The following is a 22735-nucleotide window of genomic DNA, read 5'->3' on the forward strand; positions in this document are numbered from 1 at the left end:
GACATGCTAGAGAAAGCTTTTCAAAGCCGCTACCTTTGCATTACCTTGCTGAAGCAGGCAAGTTTAATTAGGGACATCGGGTCTACTAAAGGGCTCTCTGTCAGAATCCAGTGGTTAAAAGGGCAGGAAGGAGAGACACCCCCCTCCCTACGGTGGAATCCTCTTGACTTCCTCCACGGTCATCAGCTTCAATTAAACAAACAGCAGCAGACAGGTAGCAGACGGAATTTTATGATTCTTCCTCTGTCTTCTAGAAATGATATGAAAACTGTATAAAGTTCAGTGAAGGGAATACGCAAAGTTCTTGCCAACAGAGGGATATAATCAGAAAAAAGAAATGCATTTTGCCTAAGAGCCTCTTTGAGTGCAGAGTTAAGATGCACTTTATGTATTCATTATGTATTTAAATAGATCTAGCTTCAATTATCCAACCGAATGGAGGGTACTCAGTGATTTCAGATAATCAATGGTTTACGTGAATGGCAGGAAAAGGGAAATTCATTTTAAACGAGAGAAATACTAGGGAATATGTGCCAGATCTAGGAAACTAAAATTTCAGATAATTTGAGTTTATAGGAGCACAGGAATAATTGGAAAGTAGATTGAACTTCTTTTTTCCATCTAAAAAGAACAACAACAACAAAAGGGAATAAAGTTATATGTTTTTAAAAGGTTAGTTGGGAATGAAGTTCCTGTATGAATTCTTGAAAGTCTTTTCTTTCATTATTTCTCTCTTTAACATATTCTAGAATTCTATTTATACAAGGCTTAAGTAAGCTATCACTTTTTAAAATTTCCTTATGTAATCTCTACACCCAACTTGGGACTTGAACTCACAACCCTAAGAGCAAGAGTCACATGCTCTACTGACTAGGCCAGCCAGGTGCCCCAGTAAGCTATCATTTTTAACACGTGTAAAGAGAACAATATGGGGCTTGCCTCATCCACTGGAAAAAGTCATAAACTGGGCACTCTTCCCTCCCTACCCCCCAATCCCTCACCTCTCTACCCCCTCACTCACCCAAGGTAAATTCTTTGGGGAAGAGAGGCTCCAAACTCTAGGAAGACAGGCACAAAAGGAGGAGGAGACCTTTTGCTCCAAACAGGGGAATAAATGGAAGCCTGCCCAGTTAAATGGCAAGGGCAGGACGCATCTCTGGCAAAACTGAGTAGCCCCACAGAAAAGGCCAACAAATACTGTCAAATGGACACCCTCAACAAAAAGGTTTTACCATCTGTTCATGCTATAAAATCCCCCAGTAGATGGCACAAACAATATCCAAGCACTTTTTGATATTTCACATTTAAATATGATCAGATAATGAAGAATCACCATTTGATGAAAGCCTCCAGCATGAAAGGCAGAGACTAGAGCACACAGAAGAAAATACATCATGAAAAAAAGAGAAACAAAGCCTGCAGCCACATTTCCTGAATATTCAGTAACATCCCCAAAGATGGAGACACAAAAGAATCTAAAGCTATAAACAATAAACAAATGCACAGGTTACACTGAAAAAGGGATGATAAGGTAGAAAGGAGGGAGGAAGACAAAGGGAGAAAAGGAGAGAAGGACAGAGGGAGAGGAGAAAAAGGAAAGAAGGAGGAAGGGTAGGAGGGAAGGAAGGAGAGGGAGAGAGAACAAGAAAGGGAGGGAGGGAGGAAGAGACTGGGAGGGAGGAAGAGACTGGGAGAAAGGGGAAGGAAGGAAAAGTAGGAGGGAGAAGGGAAGGAGAGAGAAAAGGAAAGGAAGAGAGAGAGGGAAAGCTTTTAGTAATAAAAAAAGATAACTAAAATTAAAATCTCTTTGAGAAATCATAACCCTCGTGATAGAAAATTATCCTAAAGCTTCAAAAGAGAAAATAAAGCACACACAAATTATTCAGAAATGATAATAAGTGAACAAGGCACATTTTCCAACCAAAATTTCAAATTACTCAAAGATTATTCAAGTAAAAGGTAGAATAAAGACATTTTCAAATATGAACCATTTTGTAGGAAATTATTACAGGTTTGTTCGTTAATGAAAATAAAGGAGAAAAAAGGATAACTTGCAATCCAAGATTCTAACTAGGATGGTGAAGGAAAATCCAAGGTAGCTATTATGCCTGTGGCCTAGAGAGCAAACAGATTGGAGCAGGACAATAAAGGACCTGGGATAGGTGGTCTCCAGGGAACAAAACAGTACTAAGCAACTAGGTAATAAAGTACAGATGTAGAAAATACTGCTAAGTAAGTGTAAAAGTAAATAAATGGAGCAGAAAAAAAGAGGCAGGCATTAACTACAGGAAAAAAAAAAACCAAGAAGTTGTTCAAGAAAGGAAATCAAATGATAGTATACTAATTGGCCCAGCAGCTAATATTATTTATATGGTCATAGCATGGAACACCCTAACAGTATAACAGAGACTATTGATTTAATCCTAAATGTTTATATAACTATACAGGAACATGAAGAAAGGAGAATTCATATATAATATAGCTAAATATTCATCTGTCATCACAGAAAGTCAGTAGTTAATGTCCAAAGTTAATTTAAAAATACTATAAGCATGTTAATAAGAAATGAGGGTAAATGCAAGGGGGAAAAGAACAACTAAACAAAAAAAAAACCTAGCTAAAATAATTGAACATAGTTACTTTGGGGGACTGAGGCTGGGGGAAGAGGTTAAAGAAGGATAAGAATTTCACTCTTAATTTTTCTTTTTCTTTTTAATTTTTTTTAAACGTTTTATTTATTTTTGAGACAGGGAGAGACAGAGCATGAACAGGGGAGGGTCAGAGAGAGGGAGACAAAGAATCGGAAACAGGCTCCAGGCTCTGAGCTGTCAGCACAGAGTCCAACGCGGGGCTCGAACTCACAGACCATGAGATCATGACCTGAGCCAAAGTCGGCCGCTTAACTGACTGAGCCACCCAGGCGCCCCTTAATTTTTCTTTTAAGGTTAAATTCTTTAAAACTATGTGTTCATATTGACTTTATACAAATTTCAAATAATGAGAAAAGGAAGATGAATACTGTCAGTAATATATTATTTGGATAATACATAATAGTATACAAATCATATACTAAAATCTAGCTCAGCCACAATTATATTCACTGTCCTTTTAACATATGTGAGGAAATGTCTGAACACACTAATAGTAGGGCATGTGCTGTAAACATTCACTGCCCTGTGTATTCATTTTGTACTTCAACATCTATACTCTTCATCAATACTCTCCTAAGAGCTAGGCAAATGGAGCCCCATATTTTGAAAATACCCCTTCTGGTGCCTGAAAAGGACAGGGTCCAGGAGGACCCTCCACACCCAGTACACTTGCTTCCCTTTGGGGAGTTCAATAAGGTATGTATGCTAAGGAGCTCTTGGACATGAGTCGATGCCTAGCGGTTGTTCCCAATAGCCTATCTGGTATTTCTTTCACTAGATTGCATGAGATGAGCCACCAGAATGGTTTGAAAAGTTGATATGGGGTGAGTCAAATTCTCCATATAGATAAAAAATTTTGCCTGGGGCTCCACACATCTTAGGAGTTCACCCTTCTTCACAACTAATCCATGTCAAAACCAAAGGTAAATATTTCTAAACTTTTTAGAAAACTGGCTAGGGGCAGGGAGATGATCTACAGTGATGAGAAAACAGGACTTAGCTATAGACTAAGGCAGCATTTAAACCAACAGAAAGAACAAAGACCAAACATCCAGTTTGTCTTATCTGCAGAAAGCATGAAGTTAGAGGGAAGACCAAATTAGGATCCAGGATGATTTCGACAAGTTCATTAGAAGGACAGAAACCACAAACATAAAATCTCAAAGAAGTCAGTTTAACTTCTGCACTTAGAGTTCTGGAAACATCTATTAAAATAGGATGGTAGAGACCTTGTAAGAGTTGATTCTATGGGTTTGATACACCACAAGCTCAGTATGAGTCAACAGTTAGGTGTGGTTCCTAATAAATTAAGGAACTGACACTAGCGTTGTGGAAGAAAATGGGAAGAGCAGGAACCAAACTGCAGGGAGGCTGCACAGGACTGACCTCAAGGGAGACAGGGTGCTGGGTTCCAGAACTATTTACAAGGAGGAGTATCTACCAACTCCACTTCACGCCTCTTTGTAAAAGATGACTTCCAGAATTTTCCTCAATCTGGCTGGCCTTGTTCAGGACATGTGTGCCAGTGACTTTTGTCAAGTCCACATAGAACCAGATGTGGCACTTCAGGATAACCATCCAGAGCTCAAGAGCCTAATAAAACTCAAAGCCTTAGCCTCTTCCCAGGGAAGCCACACTCAACTTCTGTAAAGAACCTTATTTAAATATTTTTTTTAACGTTTTTATTTATTTTTGAGACAGGGAGAGATAGAGCATGAACAGAGGAGGGGCAGAGAGAGAGAGGGAGACACAGAATCGGAAGCAGGCTCCAGGCTCTGAGCCATCCGTCCAGAGCCCGATGCGGGGCTCGAACTCACAAACCGCGAGATCGTGACCTGAGCTGAAGTCGGACGCTTAACCGACTGAGCAACCCAGGCGCCCCAAGATCCTTATTTAACAGAAATAAAAGGAACTAGTCACTTTTTCTTTATTGTTAAAATGCAACTATAACATTTAATGAGCATTTGCTGGGGGCATCTGGGTGGCTCAGTCCATTAGGCATCCAACTCCTGATTTCAGCTCAGGTCATGATCTCGTGGTTTAGGAGTTCGAGCCCAGCACTCCCAGTGCAGAGCCACCTGCTTGGGATTCTCTCCCTCTCTCTCTGCCCCTCCTCCTTTTGTTCTCTCTCTCTCTTTCTCTCTTTCTCTCTCTCTCAAAACAATAATGAGCATTTAAAAAATATTATTTAAAAAATTATTTTAAAAATAATGAGCATCTGCTATCTATAAGACATCTGACTTGGATTATTACACCCAATCCCCAACCCACCATAATGGTGTAAATACTATTCTTTTGTTCACTAGTCTCTTTTTCATACGCATACTATACCCTCATACAAGTGACTTTCTAAATGATACGAAAACTTTCTATAGAAAGGCAGTCCCCCCACAGAGATATTCTCTACGCTTCTTTAGATATATCATTGCATATGATTTTCCATCCAGTCAGGAGTCATTCTTACCCGGCCTGCTAATTATGTTCCTAAGACATGTGATGTAGAAATAAAAACCTAATATTAGGATATGTTACCATAAAAGTCATGGAGCTTCTTGGAATTGTATGTAACACCCAGCAGTAATGGACAAAGGAAGGCCCCGAGAGGAAACTATACTTCGTACGTGGTAGATGCTGGTTCTGCCTTCCAGTTGGAGGAAAGTCTCTAAAGCAGTTTCAATGCAGGAATTATAGCCTCCCTTTGCAGACAGCATAGCACCTCTTCTACGCAAGCGGCTCTAATATTCATGCCCATTCCCACCCCCATCCTGCCCATAAAACCCCTTTTCTGCTTTTGCCGGTAGCATGAATCTCCTTACCATGGGCAAATCTGAATAACAGCATCAAATCAGCAGCACACTGGCTCTGTAAACCATGCACAGTGAATTGAGCCCCAGGGCTGGAATAACCTACAAATTATTTCCATAATCGTGGTTGATCTCCCTTGTGTTAACCTCACCCCTTACCCACACAGGTTTCTTTCAAACCTAGCCCCTCTAGAGTCATGTGGATTACAACAAGTAGAAGGTAGAAAATGCCCTCATAGGTCCTGAACAGCAGTAATTTCTTCTGAAAAGGTTCATTTTGTGCTCTATCCCACGTAAGTAGCCTAAAAATTTCACCACCACAAGAGGACACAGAGGTTTTCATGAATAGGTCCTATGTTGCCACAAAAGAATTTTATTCAACGTGACCTATTGGATATTTAGATTGTACTAGCAATTTTATGGCCAAGACGGTCCTTTCAAGAGGAATTCACATCAGCAGAGTGTAAGTAAAATGAGTATCCTGAAACCGATTAGATTATCATCTAAACTGCGTAGTGAGGCAAGAATGGCTGAAATACTGAAATATTCCCCAGTGAATGGCTTAATTCTAAGAATGAGAAACAGACCCTTTTGACTGTGGTCAGTGATTCCTGCCCATGTTCTTCTTAGGGTAAACAGTAATAGAAATAAGATAAATAGTATGCTTAGACAGTAAAAGATTTTAGAGAAAGAGGGGCTTGGTTTGAATCCAGCCCAACACTCAGTGACTGTGTCACTTGGCGTCTAATTATTAGCCTTTATAAAAGCCTCAGCTTCACCAAATGGGAGACACAGTCCACATTAATTGGCTAAAATATGGATAAACCATCCAAGTCACTGATTGCTGTACGAATTAAATGTGACTTATGATTTTGCTTTCATGTGGAACTGAAAAACATAAAACAAATGAACAAACAAAAGCAGAAACAGACTCATAAATACCGAGAACAAACTGGTGGTTGCCTGGGGGGTGGAGGAAGGGGAATGGGCAAAACAGGTGAAGGAGATTAAGAGGTATAAACTTCCATTTATAAAATAAATAAGCCACGGAGATGGAAAGTACAGGATAGGAAATACGGTCAATCATACTGCAATGATGTCGTAGATGGGAACTATGGGAACTATGCTGATGGAGATAATCACTGCCTAATGTATGGAATTGCTGAATAACCATAGTGGCACCTAAAACTATGATACATCAACTATACTTAAATTAAAAAAAAATTTTTTTTAAGAATTATATGTGACTCACATTATAAAACACTTTCCAAGATGGTGGCATACAAGAAGGGCTCAGTAAAAGATAGCTGCTGATATCACATAATATTGTTATTGTTGTCATTGTTAGTTCTAGTTAGCTATTCCCTCATATACAAGAAATCCAAATAATAAAAAGTGATGCCAGATGCAGAAAAACAGTGGTTAATAAGCTACACAGAAGAATAGTTTCATGACTCAGAGCACGTAGATTTTTTAAATAGGATACACAAAAGCACTATCCATTAAGGAAGACCTGAGAAATGATATACATTAAAATTAAAAAGTCACAGGGCATCTGGGTGGCTCAGTCGGTTAAACCTCCGCCTTCGGCTCAGGTCATGATCTCACGGTCTGTGAGTTCGAGCCCCGTGTTGGGCTCTGTGCTGACAGCTCAGAGCCTGGAGCCTGCTTCAGACTCTGTGTCTCCCTCTGTCTCAGCCCTTTCCCCACTCACACTCTGTATCTCTCTGTGTGTCTCAAAAATAAATAAAATATTTATTTTATTTTAATTTTAAAATAAAATTAAAAACGAATAACAAAAATTAAACAGTCAGATTAACAAAGGATATCTTTAACAGAGTAAAAAGCAAGCCACAGTAAAAGCACAGTAAAAAGCGATACACAAAGTATGTGAAGAAGTGCCATGAATCATTAAGAAAGATAACCCAATGGAAAAACAAGCAGGAGACTGAAATAAGCATTTCACAAAGGTGATGTTGAAATGGTCATTAACCACCAACCCCCCCCCCCCCCCCGCCACCACCAAAACATGGTCAGCTGCACACTAATGGCTTACAAATGAAAAACTAAAAAGATCTGACAATACCAAGTGCAGACAAGGATATGGAACTCCTTGAATTCCCTTAGGCTGCTGATCGGCGCATAAATTATCATTTTGGAAACTGGCAGTATTTAGTAAATACGAACGCGGGGGCACCTGGGTGGCTCAGTCGGTTGAGTGTCCAGCTTCAGCTCAGGTCATGATCTCACGGCCCGTGGGTTCAAGCCCTGCGTCGGGCTCTGTGCTGACAGCTCGGAGCCTGGAGCCTGCTTTGGATTCTGTGTCTCCCTCTCTCTCTGCCCCTAACCCACTCGCATTCTATCTCTGTCTCTCTCAAAAATAATTAAATATTAAAAAAAAATAAATTAAAAAAAAAAAAAAGAATGCGTACATTGACCCCATGACAAACCGATACCAATCCTAGGTATATGCCAGCAGAAATGTGGACAAACATATCCTGAACACAGACACAAGATTACTCTAGCAATACTGCTCATGGTCCCTCCAAATTGGGATCAACCCAAATGTACCCAGGGACAGGATGCTACACAACCCAGGTAGCCTGGATCTGTTGCAATTTATACCTGTTATCCTGGCATAATTGTTTATTGAGCTGCCATATCTCTCAAAACTGGCTAGTCTCTGAAGTGTCCTGATGAGTTCATCGGTAGAAATGGTAGAGTAAAGGACCTCAAAAAACTGCTCCTCTGTGAAACCAGTAACATCAGCAAAAATCTTCAAAATTGGCTTTTTCAGAGCTCCAGCAATTAATTAGGTCTTGCAACAATCAGGTGCTTCTATTGGAAAAAAGCGATAGCTGAGTCTCAGAACAGAAAGGTTTGAGGACATTTTCGCTTGCCTTATTCCCGTCTTCATCTCCCCATCTCCACAAGCATGTGAAAGACAGTGGCCCAGCAATCACTGGAGGGGGCAGTGAGCTCCCACGAAACAATGTCCTCAAAGAATTGTCATCATTTGACATATGACAGTTCGCAGGAAACCCGCATTCACAGGGCTTGTTGATATTTGACCTCAGAACTCACTTGTGCAGATAGTCATTACTCCAAGGGGAGTTTCTGAAAACTAATCAGGAACAACTGTTTAATATCACAGCTGCCTGAGACAGTGATGACAGTTGGGGCAAGAAAAGAAGCTAACCAAGAAACTTTTTTAATGTTTATTTATTTTTGAGACAGAAAGACAGAGAGAGAGAGAGAGGGAGGGAGAGAGAAAGAGCAGGAGAGGGGCAGAGAGAAAGGGAGACACAGAATCTGAAGCAGGCTCCAGCCTCTGAGCTGTCAGCACAGAGCTGGACATGGGGCTCGAACCCCCAAACGCTGATATCATGACCTGAGCAGAAGTCAGACACTTATCTGACTGAGCCACTCAGGCACCCCGGGAAGTTTTTTAATAGCTGGGGAATAAGATATTCATAAGCTATCCATAGTCCAGGGAATCTAGAAAGTCATGTACATGTATAAGACTGTGCATACATTCACAAAACCCTAAGAAGGCCCTACCCTCACCCCTCTGGCTGACCTTGAGACTCTGTGCAAGCAGAGGTGAAGGCTAAGGCAAGTTATTAATCAGCTGTCTGAGTGTTGAAAACATAGAAGTCCTTGGGAAAGAATGGATGTCTAATCGCTTCCAGGCATTTAAGGAAATCTTTGCAGTCATTTGCTGACTACTAAACTAACTGAGCAGAGACTTCAGTAGCCACACATCACAAAGAATAAATGTTTTATAGATTTCAGGAAAGGCAGTTAACAAACAAGCAAGAGTCACAACAATCAACTACAACAAACACTGGGGGGAGAGGGGGGACCTGGTTTCAAGAGTCACCACATTATATTATTTAACATGGAGTTTTCAACCAAGTAGCTGTGAAACATGCAAAGAAACAACCAAACATGGAACACACACAAGGAAAGAAACAGTTAATAGAAACTATCCCTAAGGAAGTTCAGATAGGAGACTGCTAAACAAAGACATTAAATCAACTATTTGGAATATATCCAAAGGACTAAAGAAAATCATGTCTAAGGAAGTAAAGCATAAGAATGATAATCTCACCAAACAGAGAATATCCATAGAAAATTAAAAAAATTTTTTTTTCAGAGAATCAAATACAAATTCTAGAGTTGAAATGTAGAAAAATTGAAGTGAAAATTTCACCAGAGGAACTCAACAGCAGATTTGAACTGGCAAAAAAGAATCAGTGAACTTGAAGTAGGTCAACTGAAATTATCCAGTCTAAGAAACAGAACAAAAAAAGAATCAAGGAAGATGAACAGAGTGTCAGAGACTTGCACTATCAAGCTTGCTAACATAAACATAATGGGAGTGCTAAAAGAGAAGAGAAATGGAAAGAAACCTATTTAAAGAAATTATGGTTGAAAATTTTCCAATTGTGGTTTAGACACATGCATCTAAACATCAAAGAAGCTCAAAGAATTCCAGGGAGAATAAACTGAAAGAAATCAATACCTAGAGACATATCATAAGCTGTTTAAATACAAAGACAAAATTCCCAAAGTACCAACAGAGAAGCAACTCATCTAATAGATTTTTATTTTATTTTGAGTGGGCTCCATGCCCAAAGTGGCACTTGAACTCATGACCCTGAGTTTAAAAGCTGCATATTGTACCAATTGAGCCAACCAGGCGCCCCAAGAAGCAACTCATCTATACAGGGGATCCTCCTAAGATTAAAAGCTGATTTCTCATCAGAATCCATGGAGGCCAGATGGCAGTACAAGAATACTTTCAAAACACTGAAATAAGACCGTCAGTCGAGAATTCTATATCCAGCAAAACTATCCTTCAAAAAATGAAGGAGAAATGCAGACATTCCCAGATAAACAAAAGTGTCCTGGCTTGGATGATAAGATCCAGATTTACTCTATCCAACTAGTAGCCTGCATGTGTGTCTGTGGGTGAGGAATGGCTTACAGGATGCTAGAAATTTCTGTTTCTTGACCTAGGTGGTGGTTATGTATTCATTCTGTGACATTTCACTGACCAATACATTTATGTTTTGTACACTCTTATTTTTTTTTCAATGTTTATTTGTTTTTGAAAGTGAGAGAAAGAGTGAGAGAGAGCAGGGGAGGGGCAGAGAGGGAGACAGAGGATCCAAAGTGGGCTCTGCACTGACAGCAGTGAGGCTGATGCAGGGCTCAAACTCACAAACCAAGAGATCCTGATCTGAGCCAAAGTCAGACACTTAAGCAACTGGGCCACCCAGGCACGCCAGATCATAATTATTTTAATGATGGAGGAGGAATAAGCAGAGGTCCTTTTTTTGTAATTTTTTAAAATGTTTACTTATTTTTGAGAGAGAGAGAAACAGAGTATAAGTGGGATAGGGGCAGAGAAAGAGGGAGACACAGAAGCTGAAGCAGCTCCAGGCTCTGAGCTGTCAGCACAGAGTCGGATGTGGGGCTTGAACTCACGAACCATGAGATCCTGACCTGAGCCAAAGTCGGACACTTAACCAACTTGGCCACCCAGGTACCCTTTATGTGTGCTTTACCTCATTGATTGATTGATTGATTGATTGATTTAAAATTTTTTTTAATGTTTATTTATTTTTGAGACAGAGAGAGACAGAGCATGAACGGGGGAGGGTCAGAGAGACAGGGAAACACAGAATCCGAAGCAGGCTCCAGGCTCTGAGCTATCAGCACAGAGCCCGACACGGGGCTCGAACTCACGGACCTTGAGATCATGACCTGAGCCGAAGTCGGACACTTAACCGACTGAGACACCCAGGCGCCCCTTTACCTCATTGATTTAAAGGAAAAAAAAAAAAAAACAGATGCTTTTGGCTGTCCACACACAAATGACCACTTTATATTTCTCACTTTAACTGCCCAAATGCAAATAACTTAGGGGCCAAACCCAGAAACTCGGTGGAATAACCTATTATTCTTTCCCACGCCTTTAATCCAGCTCTCTTTTCTGCATGGAATATTCTCACTGTCCATTGCCCCAATTCATCCTTTAATATTCATGACCAGGCCTTCCTATACTACAAAGATCTATCCCTGTGTCTATCTCCCATGTCATATATGAACACTTTTGAGAGCACGAACTGTGTCAAAATCTTCTTGTTCTCAATAGCACCATGAGAAGCATGTAGGAAGCACAGACTACAAGTTGCATTACAAGTTGAATTTCTGCATTATGGAAATAAACGAGGGCAGCCTTCCTAACTACCACAGCAAGAAGTTCTGGCAGAATGCATCACAACCGACCAAACTCAAACAATTCCCTATAAAAGCAAATGTTAACCCTGCAGTGATTAGCAGGTTCGTTTTCTTTTTTTTTTTTTAAACACAATTAACACTCCAACTTCAAGAACACTGGGTACAAATTTCTGATAAGATGAGGAAATTATTCGGGTACAGCTAGTCATTTCTGGGATGTCACTGTTTTATTTTATGAGTAATGTTAGAAGAGAACATTATGATGAAAAATTTTGACAGCTCAAATCATTTCTAAATTAAGGAATTCATCATCTTTTTCTGAAGCTCTTCACAAATGGTATTGAGACTACATTGACGAATCCTTCAACCCACGGCAAAGAGCGCAAGCCTCTCAAATTCAACTCACATCCTTCCGTAGGCTTCCCATGGAACCTTCTGGGTGACTTCTCATTTCTGAGTTCAATACAGATGTTTATTTTGTCATGGATCATTTTTTTGTTTCTATAATGAGCAGAAGATAAAACCCACTAGAAAAGAAAAACAGGGTAGGGTACCACAGGCCGGAGAGGAAGATGTCTGGTTTGGAGGTTTGAAATGCCCATAGGGGAAGCGCTCAACAAACCTGAAAGAGGAAAGCATCACCCAGGGAATTGCTGAGGCAGAAGACGAAGTCCTTCTTGGGGTGTTCAGGCACAGCCTGCACGATGCTGTTCTCCACCCACACGGCGTGCTTAGGGATGCTGTTGTGGTCTATTCCAGACCTACCATCGCTCTCATAGAAGAAGAGTGTGCACCCTGAGAAAACAAAACAGGGGTCTGCGTGAGTATTCAGCGCTTGTGCAACAAAAAAGTCGATAGAGGAATCTATTGTCTGTGTCCCGTCACAAGGAAGAGGCTGGAAATTAAAGTGCGTGGAAACCGAGGGAGAAAAGAATGGGGTTTTGCTTGTACTGAAGTCTTGGATGGACTGAGAGAAAGGCAAAGATTTTTCAATCACTGTTTCTCAGGCCACATGAGACTCCCTCATGTATGCCCTCAAGTTCTTAAAGACCCTGAATCTCTTAAGAGTGTTTCATCACAGGTGTGCTCATAGGCATATGGGGGTCCTACAGCAACTTTGGCCAATGGTGGCTAGGAACCCAGCGCAACTGGTCAGAACTAAAACTACGGCTGTGTGAGGACCACCAATCAGTACTGACCCACTGGAGTCCCTTCCCAGTGGCTCACATGATATACAACCAGGCAACACAACTCTGGGGGTTTCTTGGCTAGGCCCTTGGAGGAAACAACTCACAAAACTAGCTTTGGGTGCTTTAAGGATAAGGAAAGAAATGATAGATTTTTTTATTCAAATATGTCCTACAGAATGTTCTTCTAGAAATAAACCATGTCCTGTTCCTACTGAAAGAAAAAATGGCATGGCGCACATATGAAGGCCTGAGGCGGGCGGGGGGAGCTCAAGACCTGGTCCGCACTTAATGGCCCTGTGAAACTAATGAGACAGAAACAATAAAAACCTCCCATAGATTTATGCCAAGGTGGCTTCAGTGAATGGCCTCCATGGTCTCCTTAACGTGAGGCTCACTTTCATAGTAATTACTACCTGAACATTTACTGTCAACTAATCAAAACCACTTTCAGGGAAAGCGTGGGCCCCACTTTATGTGACTGACAAAGCCCCTGAAAGTACAATCTATTCAGCCGTAAGAGGGGTTTCTTCCATAATGTAAATTTGCGCATATGTGATTAGTAACGCAGAATGATGGGTATCGATGGAAAAGTCACATTAGTTCAGAGGCAATTTTTCTTAGCCCATAATATTTCACATTCACATGGTAACAGCTGCTGAAATGCAAAGTCCCCAAACACAGCCGAATACAGCACAGTGGCAGATGCCATGTCCACGCACTGCACGAATTCTCCCTTGGCAGAGTTTCCCAAAAGCTTTCCTCACAAGTCCTACCGTATGGTGGTCCTAGGCTTTACGGTTTCTTCTTTCCTGTTCTTGTCTCGATAATCCAGGTGTTTTGATTCCTCTTTCTACCCACTCGCGTTATATTCACTTTTTTATCTTAATTGTTTTATTTATTTATTTGGAGAGAAGAGACAGAGAGAGAGCGAGCATGCAGAGAGGCATGAGGAGAGAGGCAGAGAGAGAGGAAGAAAGAATCCCAAGCAGGCTCTGAGCTTTTAGCACAGAGCCCGATTTGGGGCTCAGTCTCACAAACTGTGAGACCATGACCAGAGCCAGTATCAAGAGTTGGACACTTAACCAACTGAGCCACTCAGGTATCCCATATATTCTCTTTTTTCTTAAAGGTGAAGTCCGATGTTTTCTGTAGTATTTACTGCTAAAAAGTAAGATGCGAACTATGTGAATATTTTTAGCAGCGGATTTAGTTATCCGTCCATCCATCTATCTCTCCGTCTATCCAGCATTGGGTTAAAAAGTTGCAAGCATGTAATTGAATTACTTACCTATTGAGTAGTCTGCCCCAACCTTGTTTTTCCCACAATCCCTGTTATTGTGAAGATCTCAGGTCTTTTCAGAAACCCACGTAACACACTGCAGAATCATCTGAACCTATTTCTACTTCTTAAGCTAGCACAGACTCAGAGATAAATATAAGAAAGAAAATGGAAAGGGGATGCCATTTTTCTCCAAATCAGAGGTTCCTGAAGTGTGGCAATCTTGCCCTTGAGGGGACATGTGGCGATGTCTGGAGACATTTTTGGCTCTGTCACTGGGCGTAGGGGGTGGGGGAGGAGGTGCCACTGGCATCCAGCAGGTAGAGGACAGGGATCCTGCTAAACATCCTACGGCGCCCGGGATAGCACCCCCACAACAAAGAATTTTCCAGAGTGCCCCCGTTACGAAACCCCGCTCTGATCTTTAGGACGAACACTACAGTCACGATTAGCAGATTGTGAGCAGAGAAGGAGAAACACAGCTGTACCGGAGGGTGAGGACAGAGAAGGAGGCCTGTGGATAATGGAGAGGGGACATCCGCGAACCTTGGCATGTGCAAACATTGAACACTTTATACAGTCTCCTCAAATGGCTGTTTTTAGAATCTTCCAAAGTTGGTTTACAATCACCCACGACAGCAGGTGGTTAAAATCGGCTTTTCCTCTAATTATCTCCTTGCTCCAGTGAGAAGACGCACACGAAGCAACACATCCAGGACCCACACGCTCCCTGATAGTCCGCCGGCCCTCAACTTCACTTGAGCGTCATCTGTATGCTCGGCAGTTGTCGACAGAGACACCCCAGAGGTTCGTGCTAAATGAGATCTTTTTTTAAAAAAATTAATTATTCTGTCTAAAGTGAAAGAATCTTTGGAGAAATCTACCCCCACGGCTCCCAGGTGCTCTGCTTTTGATTTCATGATATCCAAGGGTTGCTAAGAAAGAAAAAAAAACCCAGCAGCACGTTGTGCCTTTGAGTGGCAAGAACGAGCCGTGAGCATGTCAATATATAATGGGAACCCGTCAGGATTAAGAAACGAAGGACTCGGTGGCTCTGGGTTCTGGGCCTGGATCCTGACAGACTGTGTCACTCAGATCTGGGTCACCAAGAAAGTGAAGGCTCCCTCCTCTAACGGGCTCCTGAGCTGGGCTCCAAAATGCCTGCACGCTGGCTTCCGGGATCATTTATTCTCTAAGGGAATGGCAGAAACAAAACAGTTCCCTCTTCTGTGTCCCAAGTTAAAAATCACCTAATTATCGTTATTCTCTGACACGGACACTGGTGTTCTCGAACTTAGTGCCAGGATGATGTGGGAAGCTTGTTTCACACGTACATCCGGGGCCTGTCATGGGCTGAATTCTATCACCCCAAATTCCTATGTTAAAGTCCTAATCCAGTACCTCAGAAAGTGGCCATATCTGGAAGTAGGATTGTAAAAAGAGGTCATTACAATCAAAAGAGGTCATACGAGTGAGCCCTAATCCAATCTAACTGCTGTTCTTATAAGAAGGGGGAACTGGGCCACAGACAGGCAGAAGGGGAAAGCCATGAGAAGACACTGGAAGAAGACAGCCTTCTAGAAGCCAAGGAGGGAGATGGCAGCAAGCACCAATCCCACTCACACCTTGATTTCCTCCGGCCTCCAGAACTGGGAGAACATAAATTTCTTTCGTTAAACCAGTCGGTCTGTGGTACTTTGAGACAGCAGCCCTAATACAGGGCAGGGGGGTGTGCCTCCATTTTTCTGCAGGAATGCGGCCCCGGTGGTGAGCTGTCTTGACCACAGGGACTAAGATCACGCTCTGGGAATAGCTGAGCAACAGGACAGAAGGAGCCTGGGACCCAGATGACTCAGAGGAAGGAGTCACCACAACGACTTCAGACGGTCTACCCCTGGTAGATGGGAGGGAAATCAGTTCCATCTTGCTTAACACGTTGTCACTGTGGGTCTCTGTGACATGCAGCAAAGCGCACAGTCTAGTTAACAAGCTCCCATCTCGTCTCACCAGGCAGTGAAGCAACAGCTGGCACCGATAGCAATGGGGCCAGCCTACACCTTGCTTGTCCTTCCAGGATTGGCCTGCGCACCACCACAGACTCCAGGGCATCCTGTGCCTCTAGGACTGAGTGTCCCCGACACCAGCCACAGTTGATGCGATTGAGTATGGAATGGTTCGGAGTGTGAGCCACATCTGGAAAGCCCAGGCTCCCTCCTGCATTTGCCCTTCATGCCTGTTAACCTATCTAACCTGTCCTGCCAAACCCTACCCCTGTTTCAAATGGAGCTTGTGACAAAAAGTCTAAGTGGCCTTCAAGTATTCTTTTTAAGACACAGAGCTCAGAGGTGCCCGGGTAACTCAGCCGGTTAAGCCTCCGACTCTTGCTCTCGGCTCAGGTCATGATCTTACGGTTTTTGAGTTCGAGCCCCCCATCGGGCTCTGCGCAGACAGCGTGGAGGCTGCTTGGGATTCTGTCTCCCTCTCCTCCCCCCACCCCCTCCGCCACCCCACCCATCCTCTCTCTCTCTCTCAATAAATAAGTAAACCTATGGGGCGCCTGGGTGGCGCAGTCGGTTAAGCGTCCGACTTCAGCCAGGTCACGATCTCGCGGTCCGTGAGTTCGAGCCCCGCGTCAGGCTCTGGGCTGATGGCTCGGAGCCTGGAGCCTGTTTCCGATTCTGTGTCTCCCTCTCTCTCTGCCCCTCCCCCGTTCATGCTCTGTCTCTCTCTGTCCCAAAAATAAATAAACGTTGAAAAAAATAAATAAATAAATAAATAAGTAAGTAAACCTAAAAATTTTTTTTAAAAAAGGCACAGAGCTCACGAATGCATTATGACTTTTATACTACTGAGACACGTGCAGACGTGCACAAGAGCATATACACCTGCTTCAAAGGTGTATATTCAATGTGTGACTGTACAACAGTGACTTTTCACAAACATATGATGGCTCAGACATTCTATTATGCATTAGGTCAAACCTTATGAAATCAGTGATATTCTATCATTTTTTTTTTAAGCCTAAAAACATAGTAATTTCTTGGGCTTCAAACTAATGACTTTGCCTCTACGACAGTCACTTCAGGGGGCACTCCAATGCCTTGAATAATTAAGAGAAATTTTTTTTGGAACATGTCCCTCGAAACTGTCATCCCAAGCAGCTGTATATAGGAGGAAACTGGGTTAGTGATGCTCCTCTAGCTTAAGGGTGAAAAAGTGAAGAAAACAGCTGGTGGGGAGGCCGGGGTGGGGAGTTACTAAATAAGCAAGGAATATAAAGTTTCAGTTAAGTGAGATGATTGCATCCCAGAGATCGGCTCTACAGTCAATGATAATGTAACATACACCTAAAAACTTAAGATCTCACGCTAAGTATTCTTACCACAATAAAAAAAAAAAAAAAAACTGGTTAAAACTGATACAAAATAGGGGTATCTGGGTGGCTCAGTCTGTTAAGCATCTGACTCTTGACTCTGGCTCAGGTCATGATCTCACGGTAGGTGCGATCAAGCCCTGTGTGGGGTTCTATGCTGACAGTACAGAGCCTGCTTGGGATTTTCTCTCTTTCTCTCTCTCTCTCTCTCTCTCTCTCTCTCTCTCTCTCTCTCTGCCCCTCCCTTGCTCTCTCTCTCTCAAGAAATAAACATTTTTTTAAGCTTTAAAAAAAATTGGTATAAAACACAAACTCCACGTCATTAAGAAACATCATGTGCGCAGGTGCACCAAGGAGCGCCGGGTGCATCACGCGCTGGGGGAGCGGGGCTCCCGCTCCTACCTTTCAGGGACACCCAGTAGTGTTTCCACTTCCTCCGGGTGGCCGACTCCACCTTCTTGTTCTTCTTGTGCACCAGGAAGTTCTTGACGGCCAGCGCCCCGGCCTTGCGCACCGTGCCCTGCGCGGCCGTGAGCAGGATGTCCGACTGGCCCGGGGAGCTCAGGGTGCCGCTGCTCTGCTCGTCGCTGTGCGCCGAGCCCGCCTCCTCCAGGCTCTCGCTGTTGGTGGTGCTCATCTCCAGCTCCCGCCGGAAATTCTCGTACACCCCCTGGCGGGCCGCATCCCCCGTGGAGCTGCTGCCGCTGTCGCTGCCCACAAAGGCGCGGCCGGTGGGGGGCGAGTAGCTGGAGTTGGTGGCATTGGATCGCCTGGACAGGAGGTCCGTGTCGGTGGTGGCCCCTTCGATCCCGCTGTCCGCAAACTCACTGCCCTCGCCGGCATTAACATCCTTGGGAGCCGAAAAGGGAGAAAAAGAAGACGTACATCACGCAGAGAAGCAAGCCACAGACCGTGTGGCCGCAGGGCTGCGCGAGACCCACGGGGCGCTGCTGCTCCCACCCGGTCCTGGACCAATGAATGACTCCTCAAGCCCCCGACCCACGCGAACCTAACCTGCCCGCAGAGCGGCTCAGGAAGACCACCACGCCACCCTGGCGTGAATCTGAACAGGCTGAAATGTTCAAGACATTTATGTATTTAAAATCAAGGAACCTTCCGGAGAACTCACCATGTAGATCTGACTTAGGTAATTAACTAATTGGCGAATCCACTACTGAGCTTCTCCCACCGCCGCGGCTGGGCGCCCCTCATCAGTCTGCCCAAAACTCCAGGAAATTCTGCAGGCTGATTAGTGCTTGCAGAGGTAGGGGATACAATGGAGAACAAGGTCTTTACAGCTAATACTTTTTTTCCCCTCTTTTTTTTTTTTTTTTTTTTTTTTTAATAAAGAGCCTGGAGTTAGGAGTCTGTTTTGTAATGTGGGGACTAAAAAGATACCTAGCATACCACCTCACCCACTCACCCAGCAAGGACCCATGTCCCACGAGCAGGCAAGAGTCCTCATGCTGGAACCAGCTTCACTTCTTGAAAACAAGCAGCCTCTCACCCTGCATGGAGCTAAATAAGTCTGTGGGGCCCACAGCTCCAGTACAGGCTCTCCAATTACCTTGCCCTTTCAAAGCCGGGATGCTAGGAGCCCAAAGCAAGCTACTCACTGCCCCCGGGCCAAGTGACAGCTTGCGGCAACTGCCAGTGTGGGGGGGGTATCAATTCCCAGTCTAAAAACATTTGGAACTTCCAAAGCACAGTCCCTGCTCTCAGGTTGAACACTTCCGGGACACAGACAGGTCTGTTCTTAAATCAGAGTCTTAACTGCACTAAAGTGCGACCGGCATATCCATAAGCAATAATTAAATAATGGTAGTCATCAAGGAAGGATAATGACAGCACTATTGGACAGGACAGCTCAACAGTCTCACGGATAAGAAGTCAGACTGATTTTTCTCAAAGGAAGAGAACGGGAACAGGGGTCTGACATAGTGGTATAGATGGTAAAGTAATACATGCTTTGGGGGTTTAACCATTTTTTGAGCCTTAAGTCTCAAAAGCATCTAATTATGGTTCGAAAATGTAAAAACTGACAGTTCTGGGTTGGCATAAAAATGAATGCTTTGGGCTCAAATATTTGCTGAGAGGCAGTGGGGCCGAATGAACCAAGCCACAGACGAGCGCTGTCCTGCGTGAAGCCCAGACAGGTGCTGAGCCCGGATCTCTAAGCATCACAGGCAGTTCTAAGTTAGGGCCTCAAAGTTCACTTCACCTTCATCGTGAATAGATACTAAGTGAACAACTGAAAGATGGGCGTAGCCAGATGTGACAAACAGGAGACCCAGAACGACAAATGCTCTATGATTCACTCGTGTGGAATCTAAAACTGTTGAATTCAGGGGCGCCTGGGTGGCTCAGTCGGTTAAGCGTCCGACTTCAACTCAGGTCAAGATCTCACGGTCCGTGAGTTCAAGCCCCGCGTCAGGCTCTGGGCTGACGGCTCAGAGCCTGGAGCCTGCTTCCGATTCTGTGTCTCCCTCTCTCTCTGCCCCTCCTCCGTTCATGTTCTGTCTCTCTCTGTCTCAAAAATAAATAAATGTTAAAAAAAAATTTAAAGCAAATAAGTTATATATATATATATATATATATATATATATATATATATATATAAGAATGTTGAATACATAGAGCAGAGAGTGGAACAGTGGCTGCCCGGGGGTGGGGGGAAATGGGGAGATGTTGGTCAAAGGGTACAAACTCAGTTATAAAATTAGTAAGTTCTATGAATCTAATGTGCAGCATGGTGTGTATATATATATACAGTGAATACTGTACGTACACTTGAAATTTACTAGGGAGCAGATCTTAAGTGTTTTCGTCACAAAAGAAAAAAGGTAACTGTGTGAGGTGATGAATGTGTTAATTAACTTGATTGTGGTCATCATTTCACAATGTATACATATATTAAATCATTATATTGTGCACCTTCAAAAACAACAACAATGAGAACTGTATGCAAAAGGAGGAAAATACGTAACTTTATAGTGGATATAGCTGCAAATGCTATCTCAGCCAGGTGTTTAAGATTAACTGGGAACCCTGTCTACTATCTACAACTGTTCTGAAAGAAAAAGAAAGAAAGAAAGAAAGAAAGAAAGAAAGAAAGAAAGAAAGAAAGAAAGAAAGAAGAAAATAAAGGAAGGAAGAAAAGGGGCATTTGAGTGGCTCAGTCGGTTAAGTATCTGACTTCAACTCAGGTCACGATCTCACGGTTTGTGAGTTCAAGCCCCACATTGGGCTCTGTGCTCACAGCACAGAGCCTGCTCCGGATCCCCTGTATCCTTCTCTCTCTCTGCTCCTCCCGCTTGCTCTCAAAAATAAACATTAAAGGGGCGCCTGGGTGGCGCAGTCGGTTAAGCGTCCGACTTCAGCCAGGTCACGATCTCGCGGTCTGTGAGTTCGAGCCCCGCGTCAGGCTCTGGGCTGATGGCTCGGAGCCTGGAGCCTGTTTCCGATTCTGTGTCTCCCTCTCTCCCTGCCCCTCCCCCGTTCATGCTCTGTCTCTCTCTGTCCCAAAAATAAATAAACTTTGAAAAAAAAAAAAAAAAAAAGAGAAGGAGGGAAACAAGAAGAGACCAGACAGGCCAAACCCTCAAGAGCATGTGTCTTGACCGTCTACTCTCCCACAAACCATTTCCCCCTTTACAGAATGCCCTGAGGCCTCTATTGAAACTAGGAGTTAAGACCTCGGTAGACACTCACCTCTCTGTCAGACCTGAACATCTGCTCATAACAACTGATGCTCTAAGCTTGCAGTGGCCCAGGCTCTGTGTGTTCACCTCCCGGCCAACCACTAAACTAAGCAGAGGTGATTACCCCAGGTAGGAGGCCTGCTGGCCCCAGCCGAGCATGCATACCTACAGAACGCACAACCCGTGTAACCACCGAGGAATGCTCTGGACCAATGATCCAAGCCGACTCCACCTCGTCTCCACAAGTGGCTAAGCAGGCTAAGTGGTACACATCCCCCACTGATATGTGACCCAGCCTGTTGGGAAACATGCCGGCTGCCCAGCCCCAGCCCCTATTTGGTCATGAAGCTTGGGATGTCCCAAATACTCAGAGGCCTGGATTATAGCATCATGGGAAACCAGAGGCACTACTCAACACCTGAATGGTCAATGGAGGGCTCCCATGACACCAGCAATCTCCAACTTCAGTGTGGGGAAGAATTATCTGTAGAACTCTACTACCCAGATGCCTAAGTGCCACACGAGAAATACAAATTTATAGGTCTAGGACAAACCAAAGCCAGATACTCTGACAGAGAGGCTCTGGGTTCACACTTTGGTTTTTGTTTGTATTAAGTTTTCATCTTAATTCCAGTTAGTAAACGTACAGTGTTGTATGTATGTTTCAGATGTACGATAGAGTCATTCAACATTTCCATACATCCCCCTGTGCTCACTGGGTTCACACTTTGCAAAACACCAGGCATCCCTCTATGGTTGCATCCCAGATGCCCATCACTCTCAGATGCCAGGATGCATTTCACTGTAAAGCGTTTTCCAACAGCTCAGAAGAAAGGCAGCACCGGGGTCACGGAAACATTCCTCAGTGGTCATCTTTCCAAGGGCTCCTCCTCCTACCCACCTCAGTCTCAGATTCTCTTTCTCTTCAGAAGCCTCTGAGAACCTCCCACTGTTCCCGGCAGCAAGGAATCTAGAAAACCAACCCCTGGGAAGAGTCTCATGGGAGCCTCAGCAGTGCTTGTAGCAAATGCAAGGTAGGTTCCTACATATCACCGGAGACATCTTAGCATCTGATAGGTCCTAGTATTTAATCAGATACTGAATTTTAATTCAAAAGTCAAAGCACATCTGGGGCGCCTGGGTGGCTCAGTCGGTTGAGTGTCCGACTTCGGCTCAGGTCATGATCTCCCAGTTGACGAGTTCGAGCCCCGAGTCGGGCTGTGTGCTGACAGCTCAGAGCCTGGAGCCTGCTGTGTCTCTCTCTCTGCCCTTCCCCTCACTCATGTTCTGTCTCCGTCTCAAAAATAAAATAAACATTAAAACAATTTTTTTAAAAAAGCCAAAGGACATCAAGGGAAGTGGTAAGACCCTAGCTACACCAAGAAGTAACTCCCAACATGGTGCACGGTCTGGTTAGAGACTTCTAGGAAATTGCTCAAAACAAAGTCTCCGTGTTAGAAACACTCCACTGAAGAGGCTTCCGAT

General features: G+C 43.7%; 1 protein-coding gene across 1 annotated transcript in view; it reads right to left on the minus strand.

Annotated features, from left to right (window-relative positions):
• TIAM1 (TIAM Rac1 associated GEF 1) overlaps window positions 1-22735 on the minus strand; it is a 189302-nt gene that overhangs the window by 87234 nt on the left and 79333 nt on the right. Inside the window, exons 4-5 of the mRNA XM_032594597.1 lie at window positions 17952-18399; window positions 12330-12502 (exon numbers count right to left, since the gene is read on the minus strand). Of these exons, the coding sequence (XP_032450488.1) occupies window positions 12330-12502; window positions 17952-18399 (621 nt within the window). The remainder of the gene's footprint in view (window positions 1-12329; window positions 12503-17951; window positions 18400-22735) is intronic.

Source organism: Lynx canadensis, chromosome C2 (genome assembly GCF_007474595.2).
Source record: "Lynx canadensis isolate LIC74 chromosome C2, mLynCan4.pri.v2, whole genome shotgun sequence".
Classification (NCBI taxonomy): Eukaryota; Metazoa; Chordata; class Mammalia; order Carnivora; family Felidae; genus Lynx; species Lynx canadensis.